Source organism: Dromiciops gliroides, chromosome 1 (assembly GCF_019393635.1).
Source record: "Dromiciops gliroides isolate mDroGli1 chromosome 1, mDroGli1.pri, whole genome shotgun sequence".
Classification (NCBI taxonomy): domain Eukaryota; kingdom Metazoa; phylum Chordata; class Mammalia; order Microbiotheria; family Microbiotheriidae; genus Dromiciops; species Dromiciops gliroides.
The window spans coordinates 1,583,359-1,601,005 of record NC_057861.1 but is presented as its reverse complement, the minus strand read 5'-3'; the positions used below and the strand labels follow the sequence as shown (position 1 = coordinate 1,601,005).

The 17,647-nt window shown below is 38.6% G+C and overlaps 2 protein-coding genes across 3 annotated transcripts in view; both read right to left on the bottom strand.

Moving 5' to 3' along the window:
* LOC122733853 (immunoglobulin lambda-1 light chain-like) overlaps nucleotides 1-17,647 on the bottom strand; it is a 773,472-nt gene that overhangs the window by 178,244 nt on the left and 577,581 nt on the right. The gene's annotated exons all lie outside the window — the stretch shown is intronic.
* Nucleotides 1-17,647, bottom strand: part of LOC122736558 (vomeronasal type-2 receptor 26-like) — a 36,967-nt gene that overhangs the window by 1,747 nt on the left and 17,573 nt on the right. The window contains exons 4-5 of the mRNA XM_043978875.1: nucleotides 13,431-13,652; nucleotides 2,964-3,087 (exon numbers count right to left, since the gene is read on the bottom strand). Coding sequence (XP_043834810.1) covers nucleotides 2,964-3,087; nucleotides 13,431-13,652 — 346 coding nt within the window. The remainder of the gene's footprint in view (nucleotides 1-2,963; nucleotides 3,088-13,430; nucleotides 13,653-17,647) is intronic.

Genomic DNA, 17,647 nt, shown 5'->3' with positions numbered 1-17,647 from the left:
TTTTGAATAGCACACCGACTATATTTTAGCCCTCTCCTTCAAATCCACTTGACATTTACATTGGAAATGGCTTTCCAAAGACCCCGACTGGCATCTTAGACTCATCCTTGCTGACATCAGTCTTTCTCTTCTCCAGACATTTCTATTACTTGTGATGTTTAAAATCTAACTGTGATGTCTACAAAATTCTAATGTGTGGTCCCCTTAAATTAGAAGCTTTAGCACCAGTCTTTGGACATTAAGCATTTATTAAAGCATACTAAGTATTAGAAAAAAAGAGAACACGTGGAATTAAGAAAAGGCCTATCTAGCCTAGAGTCTGGTTCTGCCTCAAGTCCTTTGCCATGAGCCTGCTTCAATCATGAACTCCACAGCAAACTGATTGTGGAAGTTTTTTATAGGTCTGGAGCACGGGCAGTCCTTACATACTGCTTCAAGCTGGATTGATTAGCATCATCCAAATCCATTGATTCACTGGCCTTGAAGGTGGTCTAGAGTTGAGTTCAAAGTCCTTAGCTTCTGAGAACAATACCTTCTTAAGGGCTAGCTAGGTGTGGTTACAATCTAATTAACCTGAAGTAGGCTAATCAGCAGTACATCACTCTCACTTAATTCAATCAGTTTGGATTTATCTCTAGGTGAGCCTTTGAGTATCTGCCAAATCCCATTATTTTCTTACATACTCCTTGTTTCCCTTTCTTTCAGGTCCCAAACAAACACTTGAATTGCTTCTGTGACATCAGAGGTGAAAATTCAAGTGGATTTGTCTACAGGTGATGTCACAAAATCCCTATAGAAAGTCTTTAATTTTACTAAAAAGTATTGAGTAAGCAAATGGCCAGTTGAATGGGGAGAGCTTACACATTTTACTTCAAGCAGTCAGTTAAGAAACAATCAGTAACTTGGGATTCTAATGCATACTTTATTTTTAAAAGAATTGCAAAGCAGGATCAATGGGTTCCATTGTTAAATACCCCTTGCCAAAGCCTCCTGCTTCCCTCATATAACTGGCTACTCAGACTGATTTCCCTTAGGACAAAAGTTCAGAAATTGTGAAGCCTAATTATCTATATTCTTGGAATGGTTGTTGTTCATCCTTCATCCAAAAACATGGTCAGTGACATTGTTATGGGAATACAATGGGACCCCCCCAAAACCTAAAATTCCCAACCCTCTAAGGCCAAAGGTATGAGGTGTCTAGCACATGAGTCCAATATGCTGATAAACAATATTAAGGTCCGCAAGACTATATGCAGGATATGGATGAATGCTGATATGTAGCATCCCAGCCAATATATATCCTACTGACATCCCATTATCAAAGATCCCCTGTTAGTTATCTGTCCCTAATCTTTGCATTTCCCCTTACCTTGTAATTCCCTTCCCTTTGTTTTGCAAAGATACAAAAGACCAGATCTTCTCTTATTCCAGTGGGACAGTCACCAGGGGGACCTGTACCCCCGCCTGATTCCTCTTTCCTAATAAATGTCTTTTTATTTACAAGATTCATGATAAGCATCCAATTCTTTGGATGAGCTAGCCCACTGAACCAGGTCACAAGTCTCCCCAAACTTCATCATTAACCTGATTTCTTGACTTGCACATGATTTGGGTCTGAATGAGGTATATCTGAATAATGCCATCAGCCTGACCCTCTTGTAGTAGCAGCCTGATGGGCCTGGGTCCAGTTAGGGATGCTCTGGCCCTGAGGGGGACACTGACCATGGAGAAATATGGTTGATCAGCTCGCTGTGGTCAATTAGAGTTTATTCTTTCCTTGGAGAAGCAACAAATTTAATTAACCAGAGAGTGGTTGGTCAAACACATCATAAAACAGCCACCCAGAAACCTTGAATTTACAGCATGAGCTTAGTTGGGAGCCAGTCATGTTTGCTATGTGATTAGGACCAGGTAGTGACAATAATCTCAAGTTAGAAATGGGGAATGTTTATTATTCATACATCCAAGTAGCTACCATCATCACTTTCAACCCCCACCCCCTTCCTGCCTCTATGAAATTGTCATCTTCTCTTGTTCAGGGAGTTGAGGTTCCTCTTCTTCCTCCGGCCATACCTCTATGGCTGTCTAAGGAACAAGCCTTAAACCTGTACCTCCCTGGGTGTGGAAGCCTAGGCTTCTTCTCGCAGCCATGCCTCTGGGGGGCAAAGAAGAAAACCTTTTACTTAAAGTTTGATTGGATTCTCTGGGTGAGTAATTCTTTGAAAGAGGAATGTTTTTGAGAACCAATCTAGTGGTAACCCTCTCTTCCAGAGCAATTGGAGTCCAGCGGCAATACTATGGCCTCCCTCCCTGGTATGTGAACAGGAAAGCAATTTGTTCCAATGGCTTTTGCTGATTCATCCTGGAACAAAGATTTCACCTTAAATTACACTCTGAATATCACTCTACACCCTTGGCCCTCAGACTGCCTCATTTCAATGTCCACCTTTGATTTACTACCTGACTGAAAGGGGTTTTTCTGGTATTACCTCCATAGTCATACTTTAGACTCAATCCCCCATGGAATCCAGCATCCACCAACCTTACAACTGGACAACTTTGATTCTGCCCTAGTACACTATTTATATCTGTATCTTTATTTTTGGCTTTATATCTATAACTATATCTATATCTATCTCACTATTGCTATCTCTATCCCTTTATACTCTCTAGACACCAACCCTTGTATGTGGGACAAGACTATATGACTTTGTTTCATCCAAAAAAATGAAACAGCAGGGTTTTTTTCCTATTGACTAATCTTCTCCTTCTGTAGTTGCATCAAAGTCACCATGCCATAAGTAGTTATTTCAGGATATTCAACTGGTTTTCCTTGGTCTCATATAATCTTTTATTCACACAATAAGATTCCTGGGAGTTGTAGGTAACTGTTAACAAGAATAACCTTTTGGTTACTTTTTAAATCAGTGAGTATGATAAGAGCATTGCCTACAGAAACGCACTCATCTGATGAGAAATTTCCCCTTCTGGGCATGAGGAGCAGTCAAAGCAGCAGGCAGCCTTCCCCTCCAAAGGGGTCTTTCTGAATCCAGGAGTACAACTGTCACTGCAGACCCCAGAGGGAACCTAAGACAGTAAGAGGAGAGTAGAATAAACATCTTTAACAGAGAACTACTGAGGTTTTGTGTAGAAAAAGGAAAATTATTTTCTATGTAACCCATGCTTCTACAGCTACATCCACTGAGAGTGAGTGTGCAGATAGAATTCTAAACTTGGAGTCAGGAAGACCTCAATTCAAACCCAGAATCACATATTTTTTATTTGGCCCTGGACAAATCACTTAATCTCTGTTTGCTTCAGTTTAATAAATATTAAAATAAGAATGGTAGTAGTATTTACCTGAAAGGATTTTGGGGAGAGGAAAATGAGACATTTATAAACCAGCTGGCACACATTAGGTCCTCAATAAATGCTTCTGCCCTTCATCCTTCCTTTTATAAATCCTCAAGAGAGAAGAGAATCCTTTTTTTTTTTTTTTTAGCAACAAACATTTATTTTATTTTCCAGTTACATGTAAGGGTACTTTTCAACAATCATTTTCATAAGATTTAGAGTTTCAAATTTTTCTCCCTCCCTCCTTTCCTTTCCTCCCCTCCACAAGATTCCAACCAGGTTATATATGTACAATCCACAAGTGTTCTTTTTATCAGTTCTTTCTATAGGGATGCTTAGTAAGCTTCTTCATTAGTTCCTTGGGATTGCCTTGGATCATTGCATTGCTGAGAGTAGTTAAGTCATTTACAATTGCTCATTGAACAATACTGCTGTCACTGTACACAATGTCCTCCCAGCTCTGCTCACTTCACTATACATAGATGTTCATTAGTCTTTCCAGGTTTTTCTGGGATTATCCTGTTTGTCATTTCTTGTAGCACAAGACCATTCCACTACAATCATATAGCACAGCTTTTTCCATCATTCCTCAATTGATGGACATTCCCTTGATTCTCAAATCTTAGCCTCCACCAAGAGTTGCTATAAATATTTTTTGTACATTTTCCCCCTTTTCTCTTTTTCATGATTACTATTGTTAACTGTTTCCCTTCCATCCTATTCCCTTCCCCATGATATTTATTCTATTATCCATCTTCTTTCATCCTATCACTCTTCAAAAGGGATTTACTTCTGTCTGTCCCTTCCCCCACTCTGCACTTCCTTCTTTTGCCCCTCTCTCTTTATCCCCTTCCCCTCCTATTTTCCTGCAGGGTTAGAGAGATTACTTCACCCAATTGAGTGTGTACATTATTCCCTCCTTGAGCCAGTTCTAATGAGATTGAGGTCTGATGAGTGTTAGGCTCATTTACTGCCCAGATTAAATAGATTATTCCACCCAGTTGGGTTTGTCTGTTAGTCTCTCCTTGAGGCAGCTCTGATGAGTTCAAGATCTTTGAGCCTTTTCTGATGAGTGTAAAATTCATTTACTGCCCTGTTCTTCTCCCATCTCTTCCTCCACTCCATAAGCCTTTTCCTGTTTCTTTCATGTAAGATTTCACCTCTGCCCTTCCCCCTCCCCCAGTGAATTCCCTTCACCCCTCAATTTAACCCTAAAGATGTCATCATCTAGCTAGGTGATACAGTGGACAAAGCATCACCGCTGGACCCAGGGGGATCCCAGCCAAAACCCGGCCTCAGACACAAGACAGTTGGCCACTCTATGACCCCAGCTCCAGTGTTTTATGGTTCTGTAGGGTCTTGTATTTGAAAGTCAAATTTGCCATTCAGTTCAGGTCTTTTCATCACAAATATCTGAACGTCTTCTTTTTCATTAAAGTCCCATTTTTTCTGCTGAAAGATTATGCTGAGTTTTGCTGGGTATGTGATTCTTGGTTGTAATCCCATTTCCTTTGCCCTTTGGAATATCATATTCTGTGCCCTCCGGTCCTTTAATGTAGAAGCTGCTAGATCTTGTGTTATCCTGACTGGGGCTCCACAGTACTTGAATTCTTTCTTTTTGGCAGCTTGCAATATTTTCTCCTTGACCTGAGAGCTCTGGAATTTGCCTATAATATTCCTAGGAGTTTTCTTTTTGGGATCTCTTTCTGGAGGTGATTTGTGGATTCTTTCAATTTCTATTTTAGCTTCTTCTAGAATTTCAGGGCAATTTTCCCTGAGAATATCTTGGAAGATGATGTCTAAGCTCTTTCCTTGATCATGGTTTTCAGGTAGACCAATCATTTTCAAATTATCTCTCCTGGACCTATTTTCCAGGTCAGCAGTTTTTCCCAGAAGATATTTCACATTGCCCTCTATTTTTTATTCATTTGTATTTGCTTTATCATGTCTTGGTTTCTCATAAAGTCACTGGCTTCCATTTGTTCAATCCTCATTCTTAGGCAATTATTTTCATCAGAGAGCCTTTATACCTCTTTTTCCATTTGGCCAATTTTACTTTTCAAGCTGTTGATATTTTTCTCATGTCTTTCCTGCATTGCCCTCATTTCTCTTTCCATTTTTCCCTCTACCTCTCTAACTTTATCTTCAAAGTCCTTTTTGAGTACCTCTATGGCCTGAGACCGATTCATATTTTTCTTGGAAGCTTTAGATATAGGGGCCCTGATGTTAACATCTTCCTCTGAGGGTGCCCCTTGGTCTTCCTTGTTACTGAAGAAACTTTCTATGGTCCTCACCTTTCTCTGTCTGCTCATCTTTCCTTTCTTTTATTTGACTTTTAGCTCCTTAAAGTGGGGTACTGTTTCCAAGCTGCAGTATCCCAAGCTTCACAAGTCCCAGGTGGTTTGATTTAAGGAGGCCAGGATCACCTGGCCTGTTCCCTTGTCCTTAGATGACCCCAGACCAACTTGCTAATCAACCAGCTTTGTGTGTTGTAGTTGTTAGTTCTGACTAGCCTGTGCCCCTCCCCCACCTGGGCCACTGCTACTCGAGCCTACCTTCTGGTTCTCAGCAGGGGTGTAAAATCCAGGTTCTGCCTTAGCACCAGCATAGACCTCTGTAGTTTCCTCCCTGCTCATGGCTCAGCCCTCTCACCAGACTGTGAGCTTAGTTCCAGACGACACTGGTGCTTCAGCTGATTCAGAGGCTCTGGGGGTCTTCTTCTCTAGTGAGGCCTTCCTGGGACTAGATCTGTGTCAGGGTGACTGTGGGGTTGGGCCCAACTCCTGTATCAGCACAGCAGCTCCCTCCTTCTGACCTTCCAAGCTGTTCTTGGTTAGAAGATGATTTCAGCACATTCTTATGTTAGTTTTGCTGCTCCGGGCATTTTCCTATGGTGTTATTTGGATGTTTTTTGGAGCAATCATGTCATGACTTCAGGAGCTCACTGACTTTTCTCTGCCATCTTGGCTCAACCCTGGAAGTCTACTGAGAAGAGAATCCTAACAAAATTTGGAAGTTTTACCATTGTTTTGGACAAGCTCTCAATTGCTATGTCTGGGGGGGGGGGGACACTAAGTATACAGATAAAACACTTAAATAACTTTTTTTCTGAAAGATGTTAAGGAGGGGTTTTTTTTGTTGTTTTTAAGGTAAAGAAACCTCTTGAGTAGAGAATTTAAGATTGCAAGAGAGGTGAGGTTTTTTTTTTTCTGATAAAAGTATTTTATTGTTTTTTCCAGTTACATCTAAAGATAGTTCTAAGCATTTGTTTATATAAGCTTTCCAATTTCAGATTTTTCTCCCTCCCTCCCTCCCCTCCCTTCCCCCTCTCCTAGACAGCAGGTAATCTGAAAGGCTATATATATATATATATATATATATATATATACACACACACATATATATATATACATATATACACACACACATATATGTATGTATATATATATATAATAACATTAAACATATTTCTGAATTAGTCATGTTATAGGAGAAGAATCAGAGCAATGAGGAAAAACCTCAAAATAGAAAAACAACAACACCAAAAACAAAAGAAATCGTATCGTTCAATCAGCATCTATACTCCACAGTTCTTTTTTTTTTCCTGAATTTGGAGATCCCCTTCCATCATGAGTTCCCTGGAACTCTCCTGTACCTTTGCATTGGTGAGAAGAATCTAGTCCATAACAGTTGATCAACACTCAATGTTGATGATACTGTGTATAATGTTCTTCTGGTTCTGCTCATCTCACTCATCATCAGTTTATGCAAGTCCTTCCAGGTTTTTCTGAACTCCTCCTGCTCCTTGATTCTTACAGCACAATAGAATTCCATTACATTCATATACTACAACTTGTTCAGACATTCCCCAATTAGTGGGCATCCCCTCAATTTCCAATTCCTTGCCACCCCAAAGAGAGCAGCTATAATTTTGTTTTCTTTTAGTGAGGCAATTGGGGTTAAATGACTTGCCCAGGTTCACACAGCTAGTAAGTGTTAAGTGTCTGAGGCCGGATTTAAACTCAGGTACTCCTGACTCCAAGGCCAGTGCTCTATCCACTGCACCACTTAGCGGCCACAGCTATAAATATTTTTATACATGTGGGTCCTTTTCCCTTTTTTATGATCTCCTTGGGAAAAAGACCCAAAAGTGGTATTGCTGGGTAAAAGGGTATGCACAGCTTTATAGTCCTTTGGGCATAATTCCAAATAGCTCTCCAGAATGGTTGGATCAGTTCACAGCTCCACCAACAATGCATTAGTGTTCCATTTTCCCCACAACTTCTCCAACATTTATTATTTTCCTCTTTTGTCATTTTAGCCAATCTGATAGGTATCAGGTGGTACCTCAGAGTTGTTTTAATTTGCATCTCTCTAATCAATAGTTATTTAGACTATTTTTTCATATGGAAATAGATAGCTTTGATTCCTTCATCAGAAAACTGCCTGTTCCTATCCTTTGACCATTTCTCAATTGGGGAATGACTTGGATTCTTATAAATTTGATTTAGTTCCCAATATATTTTAGAGATGAGGCCTTTATCAGAAGTACTGGCCATAAAAATTGTTTCCTAGCTTTCTGCATTCCTTCTAATTTTGGATGTATTACTTCTGTTTGTACAAACCCTTTTTAATTTAATATAATCAAAATCATCCAATTTGCATTTCATAATATTCTCTATCTCTTGTTTGGTCATAAACTGTTCTCCTTTCCAAAGATCTGAAAGGTAGATGGTTCCTTCTTCTCCTAATTTAACTATGTTATCACCTCTTATGTTTAAATCATGTACCCATTTGGACCTTATTTTTGTATAAGGTGTAAGATGTTGGTCTATGCCTAATTTCTGCCATACTATCTTCCAGTTTTCCCAGCAGTTTTTGTCAATACTGAGTTCCTATCTCAGAAGCTGGAGTCTTTGGGTTTATCAAACACTACGTTACTAATGTCATTTACTACTGTGTCTCCTGTGCCTAGCCTATTCCATTGATCCTCCACTCTATTTCTTAGCCAGTACCAGATAGTTTTGATGACTGCTGCTTTATAGTAAAGTTCTAGATTTGGTACAGCTAACCCACCTTCCTGTGCATTTTTTTTCATTATTTCCCTGGATATTCTTGACTTTTTGTTTTTCCAGATGAATTTTGTTATTATTTTTTCTACCTCTATAAAATAATTTTTAGGTAGTCTGATTGGTATGGCACTGAATAAGTAAATTAATAGGTAGAATTATTATTAGCTCTGTCTATCCATGAGCAATTGATATCTTTCCAATTATTTAGGTCTGATTTGATTTGTGTGAAGTGTTTTGTAATTTTGTTCGTATAGTTCCGGGGTTTGTCTTGGCAAGTAGACTCCCAAGTATTTTATATTATCTACCATTACTTTAAATGGAACATCTCTTTCTATCTTTTGCTGCTGGACTTTGTTGACTGCTGTGAGAATTGGAAAGCCACCCCCTGCTAAGAGGGACATTGTGAGAACCAGGTTGGCTCAGCCCTGAAAAGAAAACATGTGACTTAGCAACTGGAAGCAGCTTGTTATCCAGAAGTTACCATCTGTTAGTCATGTAATGTGCTATAAGCCAATTAGCTTAGAGCTGTGTGTGAGGAGGCTCTGCTTCCTGTTTTACAGGGGGCTTCTGGGAGAAGTGGCAAAGTCTCTCTCTCTTTTGGTTCAGGAACTGGCTGTTGGTGGTAGGGACACACTCTCTTTCTCTTAGCTAGCTAGATGAAGGCTGCTTTTCCTCTCTCTCTCTCTTTGTTTATCCATAATAAACTTTAATAAATGCTTCATACCCAAAGACTGGTGCCAAAGTTTCAAATTTAAGGTGACCACTCATTAGATTTTTAGACATCACAGTTAGAATTTTAGGCTTAACACTGCCTAAGAGCTTTCAACATAGTTAAAACATTTGTATCTATACTAATGTTAATTTCCCTAGTAATTAATAACACAACCAGTGACATTGATCTACACTTAAGTTTGTGGTGCTGTAAGGGGTTTGTGTATGTGTGTGTGTGTGTGTGTGTGTGTGTGAGAGAGAGAGAGAGAGAGAGAACACTTTGGAGGAATATTTGTCTCTTGGATGGAATATCAGAATTAATTTTTAATGAAATAAATCATTTATTTACATTCAATTAGAAAATATCACAACATACCACTGGATTGCCTTAAATCTGGGATGAGAATGAATAGGGTAATGCATAATCTATCAGGCTGACAAGTAGAAGTTTACAGAATTGTAGACTATTACATATAAGAGTCTTAATCTCTGAAACCTGGATAACTACAAGGGTTATGAGATTTATACCTGATTCAAATATAAATGGATTCAAATATTCACTAATTGAAATGTCTAGGCAGTAACCCCCACTCACCACCAGATGTGCTATTTTTTTTTACCAACTTTCGAATTTTGAGGTTTTCAGTTTTTAAAATGGTAAGCTGTTTTAGCCCTCACATTAGAAATGCTATGATTATGAATATACCATTGATTATAATTACCCAAGGTCTTGTGAGAAAATAATGGTGTTTGGGACTCCCAGAGGCCCCTGCTTGAGGACTGAACCCAGAGAGCCTTCCCTGAACTTTTAAGACTGGCCCAGAGTCAGTCAAGTTGGATTTTGGACTGTGAATACAGACAATAGAAGTTACCTCATTCAAACCCACACCCACCTGAAGGCTTTTTCCCCTCAGAGGGTTCTGTACTCTGACATCAGCACACACTGTACTGAACCACCCTCAAATCCAGTAAACCAATAGATTTGAATGATGCTAGCAAATTAGCTTTGAGCAATGTGTAAGGGCAGGCTCTCCTCTAACCCTGAGGAAACTTACAGAGGGACTCCCTTGCTGGGCCCTGGGACAAGGAAGGAGAGCCATGCAGTCCATTTCTCTCTCTCCTCTTTCCTAGCTATGCATTCCTAACTTTCTGAGCCATGCATGTGCTCTCTTTACTAATATTTAATACACTTTAGTAAATGCTTAATGGCCCCAAATTGGTGCAGTAGCCTCTAATTTCTAAGTAACAAATATATGATAAACCCCAACTAGGTTCTCTAAACTTGGGACAATTATAGGACAACCACATATAATTTTAATCTCCACAGTGTTAGACTAAAAGCTATTGAAAGATTAAAAAATACATCTAATCCATTTCCATCCAGTCTGGAAGGCCCTTAGAGCTGAAGGACCAGAAGAGTGAAGTGATAGCTCCACAATGAATATAAGTTAATATAAACATCTTTGACAAAACAGCCCATTCTGTAACAATCAGAAATTCAGGCAATTTGAAGAAATGTAAAATTCAAACCATTTGTCCTCTCCATAGGAACATATTCTGAAGGGCTCAATACCATGTGTTTCCCTGAATTAATCTCAAAGGATATTTTATTCTTCTTCATCTAGTTGTAAGATGGTGAAAAGAATACTGAATTAAAGCATCTTGGGAAGGCAGCAATCTTTCAGTTTCCTGGTGAATCAAATCAAGAGAATAGACTAGATGGTAGTTTAGTTCCTCCTCCTCACAAACTCCCCCACCCCCACCCCAATAACCAAACAGTGAGTCCTTGGTGGCATTTGAAACTGTGCCAGCCACTTACTGAACTCTCAAGCCACAGATAGTAAGGAGGTAAGATAAATTGTCTCTATATAAATGTAGTTTACTACAAAAAAAATGACGATAAGGATGCTATCAGAAAAATCTGGAAAGACCTACATGAGCTGATACAATGTGAAATGTACTATATACAAAATAAAAGCAATACTGTAGGATGATCTGTGAATGAGGTTTATTTTCAGCAATGCAATGATCCAAGACAACTCTGAAGGTCCTATGAAAAATCCAGTCCATCTACGGAGAGAGAACTGATGGTGTCTGAATACAGATTGAAGCATAATTTTTTCATTTTTTGTTAGTTCCTTTATCAGAAGTTTTGTTTTTGTCTATTTTCTATTACAACCTGGCTAATATTGAAATGTTTTGCATGACTGTTCATGTATAGCTTATATAAAATTGTTTGAGTTCCTCATGGGGGGAGGGAGGGAGGAAGAGAATTTGGAACACAGTTTTAAAAAAAATTTGATGTCAAAATTTGTATTTGCATGTAACTTGGGAAAATAAATCTTAACAGGAGAATAAAAAAATAATGAAGCACAAGCATGATACATTCTAAGGGAGATAATTCATATGTCATGCTGAACGTCAAAGAGGTAAACTAATCAGACAATACTTGGTAGTGAGTCTTTTATATCTTGGTGGTCTTAAGAGAAGAATTGAAAGATGGGAAGAGAAATACATTTGTTGGGGAAAGAATGGAAGGTTAGAGGATATTATATCATAATCAGGGAGCAATAGAAGATATCTCTACAAACAAAGGATGGGATGGAGGGAGACACATTTCAACTTCACTATTATATGAACTGTTTAGAAAAGGGAAGATTAAAACAACAGGGAGAATAAGGAATTAGAGAGGAGGTAGATTGAAGGAGGGATAAAGCCAAAACAAAATAAACTATCACTAAGGATTTATTTAAACAAATCTGTTTTTTAAGTGGCCAAGAATGGGAAATTGATGTCTGTCCCATTAATTGAGAAAACATTGAGTAAGTTTACATGTATGTGTATGTAGGTAAGTGTGCTTGTATATTATGAAGTACTTTTTTTGTAAGAAGTTATGAAGGAGTTTGTTTCAGAGAAAAAAGGAAAGAATTGTATGAACAGATGTTAAGTACAGTGAGCAGAACCAGGGGAACTATTTCTACAAAAATAATGATAGAGAACAAACAAATAACTTTGAAAGGATAAAAACTAATTAATGTAATAATCAACCACAAATCTAGAGATTAATAAGCAAATATATTACCCACTTCCTGATACAGATATTAAGGACCCAGAAAGCAAAATGACATATTATTTTTGGACATGGTAAATGTGGAAGTTAGTTTTGATTGAGTAAACATGGAATTTTTTTTTCTCAGTTGAGTAAAGGGAAAAGTTGAAGTGGGATGGAAAGAAATTTAAATTTTTTGATAAAAAATAGATGTATACACACTTATATGCATATGTGTTTTCTATATATGTGTGTATGTATGTGCATATGTATACACACACATATATATATATACATATATAAATTCTTTCATATATTCAGTTGTTTATAATCACTAAATGCCACGTAGGATGCCCATTGTCTATGTGACTTTCCATAATTCATTTGCTCTCCATGAGCATCAGTTTCCTCATGTATAAAATGGAGAGTGGTGGACTAGATATCTTGTGGGAGTCTACTCATAATTAATATGTATAACCTTATCTTTTACAATTAGTTATTAGTTATACCCAGTAACTGTAATACTTTTTGATGAAGAATTGTGAATGACTTAGCTAATCTTAGTAATACAATGATCCAAGACATTCCCAAAGGACTAATGATAATCTATACTATACACCTCCAGAAAAAGAACTGATATTGATTGAATATAGACTGAAGCATGCTATTTTTCACTTTCTTACACATTTTCCTTTGAGTCTTCCTGTACAAAATGACTATTATGGAAATGTCTTACATAATTGCACTTCTATAACCTATAGCTGATTGCTTAATGCCTCAGGGAGGAGGAAGGAATTGAGGGAGGGAGGGAAGGAGGGATAGATTTTGGAAGTCAAAACTTTAAATAAAAATGTTTGTTTTTATAATTAGTCATGAGATGTCTTCAACTTATAAGTATATGCAATGTGGATGTTCAGCCATTTTAAAGTCATATCCAACTCTTCCTGACCTTATTTAGAGTTTTCTTAGGAAATATAATGGAATGATTTTTCATTTCCTTCTAGCTCATTTAATGGAGGAGGAACTGAGGGAAACAGGGTTGAGTGACTTGCTTAGGGTCACAACTATTAAGTGTATGAAACCCAATTAGAAGTCATGAAGATAAGTCTTCCTGACTCCAGACCTGGTATTCTCTCCAATGAATCAACTAGCTGCCCATATGAGCAATGTAAAGTATGAAGAAAAAAGATCAAGAATTGTTCCTGTGATTAGATGCATAAATTCACATTTAAAATATCTCTGACCTTTGACATACTCCACACTATGGCATCCTCACAGACTATGAAATCTTGACCTACTGGAGCCTGAGGGACAAACTGCCCTACTTTCAGCAGAACATCAGAAAAATTAGGAAACATCACATAGTTCATAATGGCATATTGAGCCTCTGATCTTCTATTTTCATCCACAAACACCTGGTCACCAGCACTATTGTTAAACTGGGTGCTCTTCAGGAAGGAGTGCAGCTGAAAGAGAAGAGAAATCTTCATCACTGGGTGCTACCTGAGGGAAGGTTTCCCTTATATGAGGGATGCTGGGCCTGTGAGAGACTTTCAATGTATTACTATTGAACTTCATCTTCTTCAATTATGGATTTCAATGCTCTGACCTGTCAAAGAATTTCTAGATCATTCCTCTGTATCATTTTGAAGATATTCTTCTGCATAAAGAATTCCAGTTCTGTGGAAAGAAGGAAAACCTTCTACATACATGAGAAGGAAAAGGGTAAGAATTAGACGTGAATTGTTAGTTTATTGTGACCAAAGAGTTCAGAAGACCATATCCGAGATGAGGCTATGTGGATGACATTATCTTGGATTCTTGTAAGTGTAATTGATTAGGAAGCTCCTTGGTGAAGAAACTCCTACAAATGCAGAATAGCAGCTGCCATATGCTTTGGCAAATTAAACCCTTTCAGGATAACCCTGGTCATGGAAAGAATGAGTCAGTTGCCTGGCATCACAAAGTAGTATCCAAAGGACAGATTTTAAGCCATGTTTTCCAGATTGGGAGACCCACTCAAACATTACTACAAAGCAGTGGTTTTCTAGATCAGAACTTGAATTATGAGAATAAGGGGATGGGAGATCAGAGAAGATGGCAGAGGAAAGACGTTAAATGCATAGAGCTCCTGATACAATTACCCCCCAAACAGCAATAAAAGAACCCCTGAAGCAGAAAAACCCACAAAAATATGGGCTGAGATTATTTTCCAGTCATAGCCAGATTAAAGGGGGCCATGTTGGGCTCCCGGAAAATTCCAACCCCGTGATCACACAGACAGAGACCACCGGCATGCCTCACCAGAGGAATTTACCCCTGAGCCTCTGAATCAGCTGCAGCACCAGCATCTTCTGGAAATGAGCTTGTGGTCAGGTGAGAGGGCTGAATGGTTAGCCAAAGGGAGGTGGGGGGAAAAAGTGCAGGGGTTTCAGCAATACCTAGGGAGGAATTCAGCTGTCCCACCCAAACAGGGAAGCAGGAAGAAATGCTGAGTGATAGGAGGCCCAGGTTAGGGAGGGGCACAGATTTGTCAAAGATAAAAACCAAATCACAGAAAGATTTGCTGATTGGTTAATCAGTAAGTTGTCTTGATGTTATCTTAGGACTAGAGAACAGGCCAGGTGAGAGAAAAACCTGCCCTCCCTTAAACTGAAACACATGAGACCCTCTGAAGCTTGGGATAGTGTACCCCCAGTGGGGAGTTAAAAGTCAAGTAAAAGACTGCAAGATGAGCGAGCAGAGAAAGTTGAGAATTATAGAAAGTTTCTTCAGTAAAAAGGAAGATCAAGGTGTACCCTCAGAAGAGGACAATAACCTCAGGGCCCCTATATCCAACACTTCCATGAAAAATATGAATTGGTCTCAGGCCATGGAAGCACTCAAAAGGGACTTTGAAGAAAAAGTAGGAGAGGTAGAGGGGCAGCTAGATGGTATAGTGGATAGAGCTCCAGCCCTGGATTCAGGAGCACCTGAGTTCAAATCCGGCCTCAGACACTTAATACTTACTAGCTGTGTGACCTGGGCAAGTCACTTAACCCCAATTGCCTCACTAAAAAAAAATGAAAAAAAGGAAAGATAGAAAGAAGATTGAGAAAAAAGTCAACAGCTTGAAAAGTCAAATGGAAAAGGAGATAAAAAAGGTATCTGAAGAAAATAATTGCCTAAGAATTAGGATTGAACAAATGGAAGCTAGTAAGTTTATGAGAAACCAAGACATAGTAAAGTAAATCCAATTGAATGAAAAAATAGAGGGTAATGTGAAATATCTCCTTGGAAAAACAGCTGACCTGGAAAATAAATCCAGGAGAGATAATTTGAAAATCATTGGACTACCTGAAAACCACGACTAAAATAAGAGCCTAGACATTATCTTCCAAGAAGTTGTAAGGGAAAATTGCCCTGATATTCTAGAAGCAGAAAGTAAAATAGAAATTGAAAGAATCTACTGATCACCTCCAGAAAGAGATCCCAAAAGGAAAACTTTCAGGAATATTATAGCCAAATATGCTGTGGAGCTCCAAAAAGGATAAAACAAGATCTAGCAGCATCTACATTAAAGGACCAAAGGGCATGGAAAATGATATTGGAATTGGGAAGACAGCCAAGAATCATGTACCCAGCAACACTGTGTATAATATTTCAGAGGAAAAAATGGGATTGCAATGAAAAAGAGTACTTTAAGTCATTTGTGATGAAAAGACCTGAACTGAGTAGAAAATTTGACTTTCAAATACAAGGCACTGGAGAATCATAAAAAGGTAAACACAAAAAAGAAATCATAAGGGACATTAAAAGGTTAAAGTGTTTATATTCATACATAAGAAGATAATACTTCCAACTCATAAGAACATTTTCAGTGAGGAATACACAGAGGACAAGAGTCTGAACTGAATATGATGGGATGATATCTGTAAAGCATTTATTTCTTGTTTATTCTTGTTCTTTGGGGGGCAAATAGGGTGGGGTCTCTTATGTCTGGGGCCAGATTTGGGCTTGGGGCCTCCTGGGTCCAGGGCTGGTGCTTTTTCCACTGTGCCACTTAGCTACCCCATGATGACACCTTTAAAATAGGGTTGAGGGGCAGGAGGAATAGACTGGGGAAGGGGGAAGGGGGAAGGGGAGAGGTGGAATGGGGAGAGGTAGTTCACATGAAGGAAACAAGAAAAAAGCTTATGGTAGGGAAGGGAAGAGGGGGAAGGAATAGAGCAGTGAGTGAACCTTACTATCATCAGAATTGGCTCAAGAAGGGAATAACAAACATAGTAAAGTGGGTGAGGTAATATATTTTTGGAAAAGTGGGTGGAGAAGGAGATAAGGGGGGCTGGGAGAAGAGGGAGAGGAGGGAAGGGAAGTTTGGGGGAGGGAGCTTCAAAAAGCAAAACACTGTCAAGGAAGGTAAAGATGTTCTGCATAACAGCACATGTATGACATGTATTGAATTGCTTGATTTCATGGGGGGGAGTTCAAGAGCAAGGAGGAAATATTTAAGAAAACAGAATTAGCTCAAAGACCTTAACTTTATCAGAGTGGTCCCAAGGAGGGAATAACATACACACCCTATTGGGAGGAGTAATCTATTTAACCCTACAGGAAAGTAGGAGGGGAAGAAGATAAGGAGGGAAAAGTGAATGAAGGGAAGCTAGAGCAGGGGAGGGGGGCAGGCAGTAGCAAAGCACTTTAGAGGAGGAATAGGGCAAAATAAGATAGAAAATAGAGTAAATATCATTGGAAGGGAATAGGATGGAGGGAAATAGTTATGATGATTGACTACAATGGCAAAACCTATGGTACCTACTCTGCTGGGCTATTGTAAAGTAAATTCTTCATCAAGTTTAAGGTCCTATATAAAAGTTGTGATGAACAGGATGCTATCAGAAAAACCTGGAAAGACCCACATGAACTGAGGCAGAGAGAAATTTACTGTATATAAAATAACAGCAATAGTGTAAAGATGATCTGCTGGGAAGCACGTGGTTATTTTCACCAAGGCAATGATCCAATATAACTCTGAAGGACTTATGAAAATTGCAATACACCTACAGAGAATGAACTGATGGTATCTGAAAACAGACTGAAACACATTTTTTTTGACAACTCCTTAATGTGAAGTCTTGTTTTTATCTGTTTTCTCTCACAACTTAACTAATGTAGAGATATTTTCCATGACTACTCATGTATAACTTACATTGAATTGCTTGAATTCTTTGATGGGGGGTGGGAAGGGAGGGAGGAAGAGAAGTCTGAAAACAAAGTTTTTTAAAAAATTGATGTCAAAGTGTTGATTTTACATATAATTTGGAAATTAAAATTCTAAATAGCAACAACAACAAAAAATAGAAAAAAAATTGAGAATAAGGGGATGGAATGAACCTAAATTTGAGTGGTGATAGATGAGAGGTGTCTTGCCATCTGGATATTTAATAAACCAGCCTTTGAAATTCAAGGCATAGGGGAGAAA